Source organism: Monopterus albus, unplaced genomic scaffold (assembly GCF_001952655.1).
Source record: "Monopterus albus unplaced genomic scaffold, M_albus_1.0 scaffold100.1, whole genome shotgun sequence".
In the NCBI taxonomy this organism is placed as follows: domain Eukaryota; kingdom Metazoa; phylum Chordata; class Actinopteri; order Synbranchiformes; family Synbranchidae; genus Monopterus; species Monopterus albus.
The window spans coordinates 720,181-738,495 of record NW_018127980.1 but is presented as its reverse complement, the minus strand read 5'-3'; the positions used below and the strand labels follow the sequence as shown (position 1 = coordinate 738,495).

The 18,315-nt window shown below is 40.1% G+C and overlaps 1 protein-coding gene across 2 annotated transcripts in view; it reads left to right on the top strand.

The window, feature by feature from the left end:
• The window catches only part of sema5a (sema domain, seven thrombospondin repeats (type 1 and type 1-like), transmembrane domain (TM) and short cytoplasmic domain, (semaphorin) 5A), a 119,487-nt gene that overhangs the window by 70,088 nt on the left and 31,084 nt on the right, over positions 1–18,315 (top strand). For both annotated transcript variants that reach the window (XM_020609637.1, XM_020609636.1), the window contains exons 10-15: positions 536–740; positions 2,933–3,140; positions 4,760–4,877; positions 7,862–8,043; positions 9,362–9,505; positions 14,347–14,494. In XM_020609637.1, the coding sequence (XP_020465293.1) occupies positions 536–740; positions 2,933–3,140; positions 4,760–4,877; positions 7,862–8,043; positions 9,362–9,505; positions 14,347–14,494 (1,005 nt within the window). The remainder of the gene's footprint in view (positions 1–535; positions 741–2,932; positions 3,141–4,759; positions 4,878–7,861; positions 8,044–9,361; positions 9,506–14,346; positions 14,495–18,315) is intronic.

Genomic DNA, 18,315 nt, shown 5'->3' with positions numbered 1-18,315 from the left:
ATGATTTAAAATCTGGCTGTTCAGACCAGGTCATAACTCCAGTTGTCTGCGCATGCACCTCTGCCACTAGCTTGCCACTATTACACATTACTAACTTTGTGTCTCCTTTCTCCCGTAGTGTGTCCTCTCTCTCTCTCCCTGTACCTTTCTGCAGGTTGCCCTGGCCCTGGAGCTCTATGTCTCTGACGAGCAGTCACCGGCCACATCGACCTGATCAGTGTTTGATTGTTGTGTCTTGTTGCTTTTCTTCTTTTGTCTCTCCTCTATCCACTCACCCCAACCGGTCGAGGCAGAAGGCCGCCCACCAAGAGCCGGGGTCTGTCAGAGGTTTCTTTCGTTAAAGGGAGTTTTTCCTCCCCACTGTCGCCAAGTGCTTGCTCAAGGGGGATTTGTTGGGTTTTCCCTATGTAATAATATTGATAACAGTAAGGTCTAGACCTTACTTTGTAAAGTGTCCTGAGATGACTTTTGTTGTGATTTGGCGCTATACAAATAAAATTTGATTTGATTTGATTTGATTTCCCCACCCTCACAGTGTGGCACCATCGACTCTGGCTCCTATGTGAACCTGACTGAAAGAAACCTACAGGATGCTCAAAAGTTTTTGCTGATGCATGAGGTGGTCCAACCTGTGGTTCCTGTGCCCTACTTCATGGAGGACAATGTGCGCTTCACTCATGTGGCAGTGGATGTGGTGCAGGGGAAAGACACGTTGTTTCACATCATATACTTGGCTACTGGTAGGTTCCTAACACTGTGTGTGGGCTTGTGTTTGACTCTTTTTCAGCATTTGCTATACATGTTTTTAAAACTGGTCTGTTTTCATGCATGTACAATATTTGCGTCTACATACCCTATTGTACATATTATTGAATTTTTCTGCCATTTATATGTTTTTAGATGCTTGCATGTGAAAGCTATGAGGTGTTTTTTGTCCTCTTAAAGACCATGAAAGAATGTTCTTTCAGTCAGCTTCTTAACATGAGTGATTGGGTCTATTTAAATGAATTTTCTGCCAAAGTTAGGACAATCTCAGGTATTTCATGAGAGAAATGTTTCTGTTTTTGCTTTATTTTGTCTGCTATCATGGGTTTGTAGTGGGCAGTTTGAAAAAGTTGGTGTCACAGACTTTGTGCAGTGGGTAGAACTCATCTCCCAACCGGAAAGGTTGAAGGTTCGAATCTTGGTGCCTACAGTCCACATGTTTAAGTGTCCTTGGCCAAGACACTGAACTCCCAAGTTGCCCATGATGGCACCATGTATGCATGCAGCAGCCCGGGGCCCTCAGTTCCAAACAAAATTTCATTGTACGTGTCACAATAAAATAAAGCTTCTTCTTAAAATAGCACTGTTTTCAGTGTTAAATTTGAAGTGAGGTCTCCCTCAAGAAGAGGACAAAAACCAATATTTCTGTCAAAGCTTAGTCTTATGACACCAGCTTGATCACTCTTTACCTCCTGATAGACACACATCACACCACATTGTAGTACTTCACACAGACAGGCAATGAATAACACACATACATACCGTGCACATGGCTCTGATTTAGCCCTTTCTGAACTGCATGGCTCTGCCTGCTTATCGGGACGCTGTTTGATCATACTGGTATGACAATATGTGATAAAGCGCTGGAAACTATATCAGTAACACACTGGTGTCTGTTCTGTATCATGATATACACTAACATGCAGTATGGATTATGAATGGGAGTGCAAAACAGGATTTGAAAGTAGTGACCCACTTCACTGTGCTAATGCACCACAGGCCCACTGGGAAATGTCAACATGAGCTTCCTGTTGTAGCGTCAGTGTTATTTAGGATATCTCACATGCAGTACAAGCACACACACCCACACACACCGTCAGCCTGTTCCAGTTCACTGCCCCCATGCTTGGCATCTCCCTCAAAAGCTCCCCTCTCATTGTTTGCATGGTGTTATGATCAATGTACTGTCAAACCAGAGCTGCCCACACAAGAAAGATAAGTTCTCTAGACACTAACGGGGCGTTAATGAAAACGTATGAAACACTGCCAAGGCCATTGGGTAGTGCACATAAGGTGCCTAATCACATGCTCTTATTAACACTTAGTAAATACATTCAGTTGATTGAGGCCAATGTGATGAACTCAATAGCTCCTATTTGGAAAATAAAAGGGGGGAAATATATATAAAAAGGCACAATGACAGAGAAATAAATAGAGATAAGTCAAGAAATACAAAAATTATTTTTATTATAATTATTATTATTACAGTCCCTACCCTTAACTTGCACATCCTGGAGCAGTCTGAACACAGAGATTAACATTATTGTGCTAGTGCCCAACATTGCTTAAAGCAATACTTAACTTTTACATTCCCTATATTAAAACTATTAGTAATTCACTCTTCTGGCATCTCCATGCTCATAATTACTTTTCCTTCACCCAAGGGATTGCATCTGTAATAGACTATTTGTTGTTGCTCTCCCCTAACTTTGTCTCTATCATTATTACAAGATAAAGGTCAAGATATATTCACAATGACATGGATTTCCACATTCTTTTATGTCAGAAATATGAAGTGGTTTCTTCTGCTTGAATATTTCCTTAAAGAAAAGTGGGGTGGAAATCATGCATTCAGGTGCCATACCGGTCCCCTGTTTGCATCTACAGCACTGCATGTTGATGGCATACCCAATCTTGGCACACCCGCCATCACCAGTCTGTCTTTTTGACAGCCTTATTTCAGGACCTCTCTGTTAGGAAGTGATTGTTGTGTGGTTCATATTAAATTCAGATTAGCTTCTGTGCATTTTTGCTCATTCGAGGTATAGTTGTGTTTTTTCCTCTTCAAACTTTACAACCCTTGCTACTACTTTACCTTTTCTCATGCAAACAACCTCCCTCCTTCCTCATTGTGATGAAATCCTCTCTTCCTCCCTCTCTCTCCCAGATTATGGTACTATCAGAAAAGTGCTTTCCCCACTCAATCTGTCCATGGGGAGCTGTCTGTTGGAGGAGATCGAGCTGTTTCCACCCAGGAAGAGGCAGCCGATCCGAAGCCTGCTGATCCTCCACAGCCGTAGTGAGCTTTATGTGGGTGTAAGAGACCAGGTCATCAAGATCCCACTGAAGAGATGCAGCTACCACAAGAGCAGAGAGTGAGTACATGCACACAAAACACCATTAATCTCATTGGAAACTGTCAAAAGCAAATGTGCACACAGCAAAGTTTTAAAGCTCCAAATTTCATAACATGCTCTTTATCTGAGACAGACAGGCCTGTGTGTTGGTCAGGGGCCTTTGCTAAGATTTAAAACCCTGTAAATCAGCTTTTGTCTGGGCCACTGGAGGCGCACACTGGTGCCCTCTGTGAATCTGTCTCACTGTCCTCTTGTCACTGTCATTGACCTGCGCACAGAACCATGTGCTTTCTGCCTTGCGCACAGTTCTGCTGGCAGCTGTGCCCATGTTTATCAGATATATTGCATTTCTGTCTGTGTGGAAGATGCTCTGTCAAAGGATAAATACTGGGGTGTGAAGACTCAGCACAGGATTGGGATCCCATCCATCATCACATTCAGAAAAGAAACACACCTGTATTCTTTATTTCTTGCCCAATGAGCTGTTATTAGAATACACAGAAGAGTTAAGGCTTCATATTACAGCTGTGGCTCTACAATATACAGTATGCTGCAGCACCTCTTTCATGTATTTCTTTAAGACAGGGCAAGAAAGTCCAAAAAAACAGATGAAAGGAATAAAACAAGGCACATGGACTGACAGTACGGAGCATTACTGAGTTCATCACGGGCACTTCTTTGACGTTTTACCTCTTTGAAATATTAGAAGGCTGCCTGTCTTTGTTTGGTTGAGTAGCTCACTGATGGGTGGTGTACAATCTGCAAGGCCCTTAAGGCCTCTTGAAAGACAGGTATTAGCTTATTCATTCTCCCTTTCATTTTGTACTACTGTTGTCACCTCTGATATGCCTTTACATACACATACAGACTATAGCTCTGTGCATTCTATTTGCCACACAGATGCTGCATCAGGCGCTTTGTGTTTGCTTTTCTACATTTTCATATGGATGGATGCATATGATCTTGCGTCCTTGTATAAGAGCACTTGTGTTTGTGTCTGAACACACTTTATATGAAACCCACAGTCAACTTTAGTTTCATTTCACTAGGGACATGTCAGGCTGCATTTATGCCTGTGCCTCAAAGATATGTCATTGTGCTGTCACTGCAGACCCATATTTGCATAAAAAGAGTAACACCAGGTTTTTATTACACTCAATACACCACCTAAGTTTGATCTGACTATCTCTACAGCGTCATCACAGTGAATATTTGTTGGACTGATAAGCTATTTGAGTCAGATGTGTATATGTATGTATGCAAACACAAGATATAATCCCGGTGCTTCACCAGAGATTACTGGAAAAATCTATCAGCACATTGTGTTAAGATATAATTTTAGGATTCTGATGCAGTGTTAGCATTGTAGAGTATCCCAGTGCTCTACATTCATAAATAAATAGAATTTACATTTTTGTCCTGTCTTTCTTATCTCTTCACTAGCTTCTCTCCTTTCTTTTTCTCTGCCTCAATACCTCTTGCTTTCCCCTTCTCTTCTCTCTGCCACTTAATCTTTTAGCTTTATCCACAATCTGTCTCTTCAACCTGATGTTTGATCTTATGTCCTGCCATGATGCTGAGCCACATGACAAGAAAATAAAAGCCCCTTAAAAGTGAATGTTATTCTCTCCTTTCAGAGCATGTGTCGGGGCCAGGGACCCATACTGTGGTTGGGATCTATTGTTGAAGAAATGCACCACCCTGGAGGAAAGTGTCAGAATGAGCCAATGGGAGCAGAGCATCACCAAATGCCCTGTGAGTATTACAGTGCTGTTCGCTGATGTGTAATTCAACTATCTCTACCAGGCCTCCATACTCACTCTCTTCTCCATACGAATTTATTACTCACATTAATCCATGCTCCTCTCCTCTGAAAGCTACAGCCTGCTCTGTATTCTCTCCATAAACTCACAACTTACAAGCAACAGCCCCTAAACCCAGCCTGAGAAATATCCTCACCAGAGAGAGGCCTCTTGGGACAGAACAGCTTGACTTTAAGGGAGCGGCATGTACCTCGGGAATGATCAAGAGCACTGCCTCAATCATTCACCTCTGACTGCTTGTTCATTAGCAAAACAGCTCTTCCATTTATTTTAACGTGCACCAAATTTGGGAGCAGTATTAGGAGGCGGTAAGCCTTTCAATTTCACTATGGCTCTGCTTTTCACAGACAATTTTCAGGCCAGTCACAGCAAAGAGTGCTGTGTGCCTTCGTACTCTTTTATGTGGCTTCATGCTCAGAAAGATATTTGGCACTCATACTACAGTGCACCCAGGGGCATCAGTCAGCAGAGCTCAGGCAGAAACTTGGCCAACCCTGCATCCACATATGCATTCAGACATATACAAGGACAGATGCATATCCATCCATTATTTATTCCACTTATCCATTAGAGAGTCGATCCCAGCTGTCATGGGGCGAAAGGTGAGGTACACTCTGGACAGGTCATCAGTCTATCACAGGGCTGACACACAGAGAGACAACCATTCACATTCACACCTATGATCTATTTAGAGTCACCAGTAAACCTGACCTGCATGTCTGTGGATTGTGGGAGGAAGCTGGAGTAGCCAGAGAGAACCCAATCAAGCACAGGGAGAGCATGCAAACTCCACACAGAAAGGCCCCAGTCAGCCACAAGGTTTGAGCCCAGAACTTTCTTGCTGTGAGGCAGCAGTGTTAACCACTACAATTTTTCTTTTGCTGTAAATAATTTCAGTAGTCAAAAGTTTGTCAAACACAGTTTTACTTTCACTAAAGTTATTTCAACCTGAAACTAGTCAGGTTAGCTTTACTGCTTATAATACATAATATAAAGAATAGTTGAATGAGAACATCAGCCATTTGGGAAATTTGAAGTTGGAGCCATGAGATGATTAGCTTAACTTAGCTTAGCTTAGCATAGAGACTGGAAAAGAGGAATGAAAACGCCTAGTTCTGCCAAAAAAAAAAATCAAATTATCAGCCATTCCAGTTAGCAGGTTCTGTAGGTGGATTTTTTTTTTTTTTTTTTTTTACCTTTGGAGAGAACTAAGCTCACTGTTTACCTCTGTTTCCAATCTTAATTCTAAACTGTCTCCTGGCTCCAGCATCACATTTAATTGACAGTGGTGTCAATCTTCTCGTCGACCTTTTCATCTCAACTCTCAGCAAAAAGCAAATAAATGCACTTCCCAAAATGTCAGACTATTACTTTAATCCCTTGGGGGTCCAAGAGCTCCAACTTAACTGTCGTAGGGTTAGCAATAAGAAAACCAAACAAAATGAAGCTTCAGACCTGTGCAATAATATTGTAGGCATGCATTAGCTTTAAAGGGTTTTGGTTTTATAAACAGTTTAAATAGAGCATATAAATACAGACAGTAATGCACATATTCATAACATGATCAGCAAGTTAAATGTCGTATCTTATTAAGCATATCCATGATTCCAGCAGCAGTGTTGCCATTAATCCTTTAGTTTTGATGTACCACTCCCTGTACCACTGATGAAATAAATACGTATTTACTCACTTAACCTTGGTCTAACCAGGTCCAATCTATTTAGAGTGAGTATGAATTAACTTTGTATGGTGACAGAGAGAAATGGTCCTACAATATGGGTTCTGAAACCCGACCAGAATGGGAAAACTGTCTTTGTGCAACAGTTCAATGCTAAGATGTAGAAACCAACAAAAACAAGCTGCTTTATTTTTATCACACTAATAGGTTCACTCCCTATGAATTAATGAACTGGCAAAACATCTGCTCGGTTGCTTTCTCCTGCAAAGTCAAAGTCTGAAGTTGGAACCCAGTCAAGGGTTTGCAGACACAACTGTGTGGTTTAGGCAGGGGCAGGAGGGACACTTTACCATTTTGCTCACAAATTGACAAATGTGGAACCACAGACTCGCATCTGTATGGAGACAAGCAAAACTTAGTATCTCTGTGTATTTAAGGAGAGTACAAGGCTTAGTTATCTATCACGTAGTTCCTGGTGTCCTTTCTATTCTCAACTTTTAATGAAAGAAATTACACAAGTACTTGTCTCACCTTTAAAAAGCTTTTTTATGTGTTTATTGTCCTTTCATACTTATTTTTAGTAACAAATATGCAGCGTAATGGATGATGTTATTTACATGTGACATTTTAAATCATTTATAATCTCTCAACTATACAGGATTGTATAATATAAATGAAGGTTTTCTTTGCATTTTTAAATCACCCTGAAATGTGTGGCTGATATCATCTGCAGCCCTGAATGTCACACTGATGCTTTGTATTTAATTCATATCACAGGACATCATTTGTAATTTGAAGCTCTTATAATATCAGAGCCTTTCTGTTTCATATATCTACAATATTTATGCAGCCACCTTTATTTCCTCCTATTTTTTCTCCTTTCAGTGTGTCCATTCACAGCTTTCATTTGCCTTTCTGAATTTCTCTTTTTGCTACGCTGGAATCTCATCATATCCTCTTATAAAAATTCCCTATGACAAAATCATCCATGTGTTTACAGCCCATTTTTGTCCCTGTAACTGCACAATTTTGCATGTGATATAGATGATATTATTTTAGGTTACTTTTTCATCTATTTGAGGAAAATTGATTTCTGTTTGCTATGGCTGTGGGCTGCATTTCCCAGAGCAGCACATTCCTGGGAGCATCAGGCTAATGCAGGACTGGTTTCTGAGAAAAGCCATTACTCTCAAATGTTATTTATTTATTTATTTATTTGCCCTTTTTGTTCCTAACAGGTCCGTAATGTGACAGTCGATGGAGGCTTTGGCGCTTGGACAGGCTGGGCCACATGTAGCCATAATGATGGCGGCAGTACGGGGTCTTGTCTGTGTCGGACACGAGCCTGCGATAACCCCACTCCTCAGTGTGGTGGCCAGCAGTGTCATGGGATCAGTGTGGAGGTCGCCAACTGCTCAAGGTAAATCCTCAACTCCCTGCATCTGCAGTCATCAGATGCCTGTAGGAAACGTTTCCATGCTGCATATTCAGTATCAGTTATTTTTAGCTGACAGGTGCTGATTGCGTATTGTGTTTTTCCACACTCTCAGCTGACATTGCTGATTTTAACACTCTCAAAGTTAAAATTAACTGACATGCTGCTGTGCTGTTTTATGGCTACTGCCAAGAATAGGCATAAATGTCTGAAAGTAATGATATATGGTTACCACAGATTACCAGATTAAAATCAAAGGTGCATTTTGTACAGTGGGCTCTACTCTCCTGCCAGTGCAAAGCAGGGACTTGCCCATATTTTGCAATGTTTTACAAATTTGGTGACCATCGGCACTGGTGCATTTTGGGCATGACCAGGCATAATGTGGAAGAGAGGTAGAATACATTGTGAGAGGAAGGAATGCATCATGAGCAGGTGGAGATGGCGCTGGCTTTAATTATAGCCAGTCAAACCAGCTCCTCTCATTCCCTTTAAAGGCATTACAGATACCTGACTAACCCTAACCCAATTGATGTCATTGTTATCAGGACATGGAATAGTTGAGATGAAAGATTCTTTCACTATATCGTCTTCCCCTACCAATTACTGTATGTGTTCCAGTCCTAAACTGTGATGACAAAAATGTTTACTGTAGAAGTATTGCACATAAATATTCATTCAGTAGTCTGCTAATATGACTCTGCAGAGTCATGTGCATGAAAGAAAGAAAGGTTGGTCATGTAACCAGCAGCAGTATAATGTAATTTACTCACAGATGTACTGTGCAAAATACAGTGCATGAACATATTATGGATTTAGAATTAGAGCAGTGTTTATTCTTCATTAATACTACGTTTGCCATAAAGTTTGGGCTTAAATGCATACATTCAGTTTTCATGTTCAGTACCTTGAGGCTTTGCCCTTCCTTGGTGCAACCACATTAAGGAAAGGAGTTTCAGCCAGTGCCTTTAGAGTCATTTTACTCTAACAGAGGAATATGGCAGAAGAAAGACCATTATATTCTTTGACTATGACTATTACTTCAGTGTAGTTATATGCTCTTAATTAGTCTAATTTACACCCTCAAATTCTGAAAAACATGTCTCATCATCCAAACTTAAACCATATTTTAAGCTAAAGAAACTAACACATTTCGCAAGATGCCATCAACCCTGGGATTTGTGTTGCTAAATAATTAATATCTTCCAGCCTTAATCTTGTTGTTGTGATCTTCTGGTCACCATGACTACTCCGTCAGTGGTTAAAGTAACTTTGACTTGTGTTGCACTTTGCATCCCAATAGAAATGGAGCGTGGACTCCCTGGACCTCCTGGTCTCCCTGCAGCACCAGCTGTGGCATTGGCTTCCAGGTCCGCCAGCGCTCCTGCAGCAACCCGACGCCTCGCCATGGAGGACGAGTGTGTGTGGGTCAGAACCGTGAAGAGAGGTATGCGTGCACACACTCACACACCTAAGTGTTTAAATATGCTTTCACACACTGGTTCAAGCAAATGATTTCTGCACATACATGTTTGGGCTCCTGTGCACATGAATGACAAGAGAAAAGCCATTTCGCTTTATATTTTCCAATCTGCAGTTAGGAGCTACTGTATGACTTTGACTTTTTCTTTTCTTTTTTTCACTTCTGTCCAACTTTGTGACAGCCAATTAAGGAATGAGTGGGATAGGCCTGTGCTTGGGTAATTATCTGGCTTTCACACACATGCACACACACACAAAGTCTACGTTTTGAAGCTTTGCAAGCTTTGTCATAGAATAATCGCCTTTTTAAAGATGTTTGTGCAGTTTCTAAGCAACCCTCAAAGCTTGAAAAAAATGTTTTTCAAGGAGAAAGTATGTGAAGAAGCACAGCGAGTCATACAAAGCAGACCAGGTTAAAAAAAAAAGGTCAGGATATGAGTATTCTTAGTTTTGTTCATTTCTCAATTTATTCTGCTTATCTGAAATGTTGGTGTTTGCCAATTCAAAGCAGGACTGAGAAAAGCTTTGACAGCATCCATAGGGTTTAAAAATTAAACTACAGAGGTTATATTACAGTATATCACTTCCTAATAAACTGAGGCATTCTCCTTCTGCGCCCATAGTGTCTGTGTTTTCCTCCACCTCCTGCAGTTATCCAGAGGTGGAGCTAGTAAAAGTGCATATAAATACATTTCAGAGAGGAAAGGACAGGAAAGAGGAGAAATAAACTGTTACCAATTGTTACCATGGCAACAGAAACAGCATCACCATGGGCAGGTAATTGGATACAGCCTTCAAGGATGAACCTTATATTACATTCTTTTTTCTCTCATTTCTCTGCACTTTTTCATTTCCCCTCTCCTTCCACTAACCTCTCATTTTCTTACTCACTTGTGATCTTGGTGAAAACGGACTGCTCCAGCACAGTCCTGAAGGAAATGCATAGAATGACAAACACAGTCCAGTTACTCACAAACCACACCAAAAATTGTTGGCTGGCACAAAAAAACACAGAATGCTAGAAGCTGGTTTTGCCACCCCCTCTTTTTCTCATCTCAGCTTTAATCTCCTTTGTTTAATCTCCCTCCCCTGCTCTTGGTACTCAATGATGTAAAACACCTTGGGCCAGTTAGGGGCCAGCTGTGAGGGCTGGCAATGGAACTTTGTTAGTAAGGAGTGAGAGAAGAAGAGTGTTTGTGTGTGTGTATGTGTGAAAGAGAGAGCGAGTGAGACAAAAGGCAGAGAGCTAGAAAGAGAAAGAGCTAGAAAGAGAATATGTGTTAACAGATAAATTATGATGTTGTCAGTGCAGGTCTGCCTGAGGGAGATAAAGATAAGGTGGCGATGCTAGAAATTGTTTGTTTGTGTGTGTGTGTGTGTGTGTTCAATATGAGAATACCCAGGTGTGTCAGGAATGTATATTACTAGTACAAAATGGAAGAAGCCTCTGTTTGGATGTTCAGCCCATGTGGTATGAAGGTAACATCTTTCATTCAAGCTTTCATCTGTATGGCTTTGAAAAGGACCAGCATTTATAGTATCAGCTTTCAAACAGTGAAAAGCTTTTATTTTACAGGGCACATGCCTCCTTTCAGAGGTGCTAGGGTCTGCAATAAGCCTCACTACAACCTCTGTTCAGATTCATGGAAAGAGGTTCTATTCAAGTATGCACAAATAAGATGTGAGCGGTATCCAGTACACAGCACATCACATATTTATAAAAACTAAAATGATTCAAAAGCCAAAATTACACTTTGTTTTTGTCCCCTTTTGGCAGTTCTTTTACCCCACAGGTTTCCATTAGGTTTGGTTCTGATTCTTTGCAGCAGGCAAAGCTTTGTTTTAACCTCTGGACTTAAATCTGCCTGGTTAATGCCTGAATTTAAGATCCTTCTGTTGGTGTTTCCCTTAGCACACTGACATTGTCCATACTGTGTAGTCAGCCTATAGTCTCATCAGCTCAGTGTGTTTGTAGTGAGAAGAGAAAAGCTAAGTTAAGATGGAATGAAGCCAATAATTAAAATATGTATAATGATGATTTGAAGCTCTAAATCTGCTTTGTATTGATCAAAGCATTTTTTTTTTTTTTTTTTTTTTCTTTGTGCTGTGGAGCAAGTGGGCGGAGGTGTCTTTGTACAACCCTGCAAGCATGGATGGAAATGTGTGTGTGTGTTTATACAGCTTTCTTTCTTTGCTCAGACACGTGTAAGATTGTAATCCACACTCTTCCTCTCTTCTCCACTCACCTCCTCCCTACTGTATTATCCCAATGCAAGTGTCCAAAAAGGTAGATCACTGCTCTGAGGATTTTTAACAGCCAGGGTATACAGAGCATTTGATTTACCATAGTATAGTATTTGGGAATAGTACAATGGAAATATTGAGCCTGAGCCTCTGGAGTAAGATATAAAGTTAAAGCTATTTTAGCACAAGAAGAATCAAAAGGCAGCCATGTGCCAAAACACAACAAAAAAGCAATAAAAACAATTTAATAGGATGCTTAAAAGTTATAAAATAAATTATATGGCTCTAATAGGCCTGGCAATTGTCTGTCGTTATTGTATAATGAAGACTGAGTAAGTATTTTAGACATTGCAGTAATCCTGTCTTGTAAAACGATGTAATTAGAGATGATGCATGCGTCTTTGTGGCTTTTTTAATAGGTTGTGTCAATGAATTATGCAACATGTTCATTATGATTTCAGATGGAATTTTCTTGAATGTACTTTCATGCAACACTGGCAGTTAGACCATATACTGTACTTCTCTGGTGACACGTTCTATTCTGACGTTCAGACTCACACCGCCCCATGTTCTCTGCATGCCATGTCTGCATCAATGAGATGCAGTAAATTGGTTTGTAAAAGTGTTTTAAATGAGGTTTCCACAGTTCTGCAGACTTCCCTGTGTTGTGGTGTGGACTCTCTCTGCAGCTACCTTAGTTCAGTGGCAAGTTTTCAAAACATACAGTACTACATACATGACTCAGCTGTATGCAGTATTCAGTTGTATTCAGTATAAATCAAGTTTTATTGTCAAAACCTCCATAATACCCTACATCATCTCTCACATTTAAATCCAGTAGCTGCACTAAATCTTTTTTTTTTTACTTTAACAACAGATTAAGTCACTATGTGCAATAATTTGCAGATAATTATCTAACTCAACAGGTCCCATCTGATCTTGTATTTTTTTGTAACTTTCAGCTCTTTATTACAGTTTTGGAGCCTGCAAGTGTAATGTTTCTGTTTGGTCTCACAGCTCTCATCAGCCTCCTTTTCTAACAACAACAAGCAGCTGAGAAGCTCTAATAAACCCGCTGTACACTACCAGCCTAGCACCAAATGGTCTGCAGATAATGCTAGTGACTAGCTGATGAACACAGTGGAACATTTAGCAGCTATACTGCAGCCAGATACTATGTTTCTCTCATGTGAAAACAAAACAGAGTTAAACTTCAGGAAAAGTCTGAAAAAGTTATGAATTCAATACTATTCAAGCTATGAATGAATACTAATAAACTGGGGTATAAATGACAATCAATTCATGTACTTAACTAAGAACTGTGGACTGTTTTTTTTGTCATTCTGTAATATGACTGCAAGAAAGGTATTAAGTTAGCCTACATCATATAATGGATTTAAATAAACTTTAAAAGTCTTGCATTTGATTTGATTTGATTTATTCATTCAAGCATGTAAAGCAGTTGATATGTCAACACATGTAATTTCACACATATCCAACAATAATAATCTAATATCAATTTACTTAAACCTAGTACATGCTTGAACGAAGTAGGAAGAAGTTAGACTTATCTAGTCCTACCCCATGACATCATCTTACAACTTTTAAATCCTAAGCAATATCTCTACATAAATAATTATCCTCTACACCACACAAGTAATATACTACAGAATTATTACAGAGTGTTAACATTCTACATAATTACATCCATAGATAAGTATCTTCTACGCTACACAAGTAATATACTAAAGAATTATTACAGAGTGCTAACATTCATACCCCACACCCACAATGTTCCATCTAATTAATCATTAAACCTGTTCTTGCATATATCTTGATTGACACATACCTTTATACTTATGTTTAAACTCATAAATTCTATTACTATTTTTTATGTCCACATTTAAATTATTCCATAGTTTTACCCCACTTATGGAAAGACAATCTTTTTTTGGTTGTACGTATAGCATGAATTTTTAAGTTTAACTGACCCCTTAAATTATAATTTAAGTATACTCTGGTATAAACCAGAGTAAATGTTAAACATTTGTACAGTGGTCTCAAATGGATGTTAATGTTGCATTGTGTATTCTGGATACACAACTGTTTGCTAACACGCTGTCTCATAGCAGCTGTAGAAGTTACTAACACTGTACAGTAGGTCATTATTGTGTTTACATCTTGTTGCACTGAGTTAGATGACAAGGACTGACTGACACATGGAAATATGAAACTACAGCCAGTATTTAGCAAAATAGAGTATTATATTAACCTCAGATACCCCATGTGTATGTAGTCATCTTGGCAGGACTGAACTTTGGTGCAAATGCAAACAGCTCAGATGCTTGAGTGGTTAATTCATTTTGAAAACCGTGAATGTTAATATTTGATGTTTTTCATGACTTCTGTAATTTTTTTTTCTTTTCACTATGATATTGGCTGGCTGACTTTTTTCTTATATGCTGGTTGTGTGTTTTTTTTTTTTTTTAAGAGGATTTCAGTCTGATTGCACTCAGTACAGAAACATAGTCATCCCCTGCGGTCATTGCTTTTCTTTCCCAGGTACTGTAATGAACACCTGCCCTGCCCACCTCATGTCTACTGGTCGGCCTGGTCGGCATGGGAACGCTGCACTGTGCCTTGTGGTGGAGGTATCCAGTCACGACACAGAACCTGTGAGAATGGCAACGACTGTCCCGGGTGTGGTCAGGTATGTCACACAAAACAATAGCTCTCACATGTACCATTCTTCTATCGCTCTTCCTCTCAGTCTATTCATCATTTAAGAACTCAGGCTGAGCCATTTGATACGATGAACAATGAGCAGTGATGAAATTGGAACATCTAATAAGACCAAATCCCCTGGCTGTATTTATACAGTGGCAGCAATCATCAGATTTATTACCAAGACCAGTTTAATACCACACACATACAGTAATCACTCCACACATGAATAGGTTTATTTTCTGCCACACAGCTTTCTCCAAACAGGGATGATGCAAGAAGTGTTGACATGCAAGTGTTCTCTTTGTTGACAATGATGTGATGTTCGTGTTATTTCTGTAGCTATTTTTGCGCAAATACACACACACACACACACACACACACACACACACACACACACACACAATCCTTCATCCACAATCCTGTTAAAAAATTAGAGAATGAACATGAAAGCCATAGCTTCTCATGTCCCTTTTGGAAATGGATTAAAGAATATGGGTCAGGTCCTTGTGGATGCATGGGGTTCTTGAAGTGTGTTTGTGTTTGCTTGTTTGTTTGTGTGTTTTTTTTGTTACCATTTTTGGTAGAAGATTTGAGTCTTGGTTTGAGGGCAAAGCTGATGCTTAAACCTGAACATCTGGTTTAGACTTGGGTTTTAGAATGAAGATTATAATTCGGCTTACACATATAGCCTATGTACTGCACTGCATCACTCATGCTGCATGTGCATTTTAAACTTTTTTTTTTATTCAGCCAAACTGCTGAAAAAGCATTTAACGACCCAAATCACATTTAGCTGAAAAAGCACATCCCACAGGTTGTGTAATGACCCATTGTAAAGCAAAATAATACACTGCCAGCTAAATGAAACTTCCCACATGAGGCCTTGTAACCTCAAGAGCACATATAGTATCTGATAATTGCCAATGACACATTAGTAGCTGCAGAATACCCAAATGAAAAGACGGATCTCACATTAAGGACCAATTTAGGAGGCCCAATATATCATCTACTGCAGCATGGTCCTACCTACCCCCTCACTCACTCATACACACACATTTCCCTCAGATGACAGCTGTCTTACTTCTGTCATTACAAAGCGACTGTAAATTTCACTGAAACATTTGGGAAGGTGGCAGCATTCCTAAAGGAACTCTGTTCAAAAAAGGATACTAGTGGTGAGCATGAGGGAATTTCAATTCCCTATCACTTATGTATCCACAAGGGAAGGCCTGTCTTTTACTGGAGATGAGGGAGGGCTGATTGAGCACGAGATGTGAGAGAGTGTTCTTATTGCTGTCTGGTAGGAAGGAAGAGACATACTAGAAAGAGCTGAGTCAGGTCAGGGGAAAAGGTTAAAAGACCATGTTGTATAAATTCTGTGGTTTCTCTGTCTCATTCAACCTTTTTCTTCCTTTTGGCACTTTCACTGATCCTCTTGGACTTTAACTTATTGTCCCTTTGTGCTTGTTTGTTTCCTCATCACCTCCTTTTCTTCCACCACTCCAACATGGATGTAATTGGCTGTCTCCACCACCAGAGCTGTAATTACATGCAGACTTAACAGACACCTTCTTCGTCCTGAGAAAAGGGTTTATTTGGACAGCTAGACTGACTTGTATCATGGTTGCATATTTATTCAGAGCAAAAACAAAAAAAAAAACACATTTTCTACCTTTCTCTGAAGCTCTGAGCAGGTGCTTAATTGTATAGCTGCTAATGTCTTAGTGCACCCCTAAAGAGGTGCAGCTTAAGTTTTCAAGAGAGCTTGCATCCACCTTTCCATCATGGGAATACTTTCTTTTAATTTTCTTTAGCAGCAGGGTGGCGGCTCACCGCTGGTCTGTGTAGATAAACTGCTCCGTATTAAGGGATCTCTGGTCAGTCCTGTGTCAGCATTCCACTTGAAACATGAAGATTAGTGGAGCTAATAACAGCAACCTCACACCCCCCCCCACACCAAAAATGAATGGAAAAAAGGGTGATGGAGGTAGATCTATTAGCCATCCATCTGTGCTCTGTTCCTCTGGACAGATCCACGTTTAATTAAACAGAAGGCGACCAGACACACACACACACACACACACACACAGATTCACACATGCAGCTTCAGTCTTCACAGCTACTGTTTTAGCCCAGACACCCTACTGAGATCTGAAAAACCAACATGGTGTATGTCTTAGATGTCAGTGCGTAGAGAGGGGTTCCATTTTGTTCCTGCTTGCAAGTTGGGAAAATATCAGGATTTGTTAAGATTCAAAGCCAACAAATCCCTTATCAAATCTTCCATTCATGTTCTCTGCTTAGTCTCTTTTGTCTCCCTCTTTACTGCAAACAGAAAATACAGTTGACAGTTTTAAACAGACATGGTGGACCAGCTTAAATGCTCTGAAGTAATCAAAACAGTTGCAAGGGGTAATGAGAAGTCCTTGTTTAAACATTTATCCACCATCCAGCATCTTAAAGTAATAACTTGTGGAATCTTTTGACAACCTGAGAAGTACATGTGCTTGGTGTTTACCATATTCTGTCACCTGTTAGATTCTGTGACCTGTAGCAGTAGCAGAGCCTTTCTGCCTCCAGGTACAGTGCATAGCACATGCAAAACATCAACAATGTATTTAATTGATACTGACTGCATGATAAAGGAGAATTAATATTATTTTCAGTGTTGTTTTTAGGTGAGCTTCCATGGCTTCTGCAGCTGCAGCACAGCCCCCAGTGAGGAACACAAACAGCCAAAGGAAGCAAGAATTAATATTATTTGCGGTGTTGTTTTTAGGTGAGCTTCCATGGCTTCTGCAGCTGCAGCACAGCCCCCAGTGAGGAACACAAACAGCCAAAGGAAGCATGAATGAGGGCACAGTTAATGAATGTCACAGAGCAGAGAGAAAATAAAACAAAGTACAACACTTCAGCTCAGAACAATATCCATGGTTTAGGTTTGGTAATTCGTTATTGTAGATTCTTTTAGTGCCAGTGTGATGCTTATCTGGTAATTGGTCCTTAAATCAAATTTAAAATGATCAATTGTAATATCATGATTAGAAAATCTAGAGTCCTAACTAAACAGTTTAAATGTGTTTTCTTACTGCACTGATACTACACTTTTGAAGCTGATATTGCTGCAGCCGCCTGTGGTCAGCTCCACGTGTTTGCCAGACATTAATAGCAAGTGTCTGTTGTTGAGTTTTTGCAAGAAATACTAACTTTTGGAACTTATTTTGAAAACTGTGCAAAGAAACATTGAAGTTGTTGATTCCCCTTTATACATATGGCCAATGCTATGCACATTCTCTAAAGTCACTGAATTGCAGAACAACAAAAATCTATTCAGTTCTTACTTTCTTGTGATTCTCTATTGATCGCTGCAGCAAAATCTTCTCCACAGGGGGCTCTCTTATAGCAGAGTCAGAGAGAGATTAGCTAACATGAAACTACTAGGGATTCAGGTCAAGGACACTTCAGTTTAAATAAAAAATGTCTCAATGCACCCTGTAACCCTGCCACCCTGAAAACTAAATGTTGCCACATGCATGATTAAAGGAACCAACTCTCCATCAACCCTGCCCTAATGTGGTCCTGTGTGTCACTGCCTTCAGCCACAGCAGTCTCATCATCAGGGAAGTAATTAGTCTCGAGGTGTTCAGTGCATTATTTTGCTGATGCAGACGGCCACATGTCTGCAACTTCATCAGTCTGAGCCCCGGTTCATGCAGCACTGCTCCATCTTTCTAGTTTCACTGTATCGGCATTACAGGTGAGAATCCCCCAGAGGAGCCGGGGAACTCTGGGCTGGAAATACAC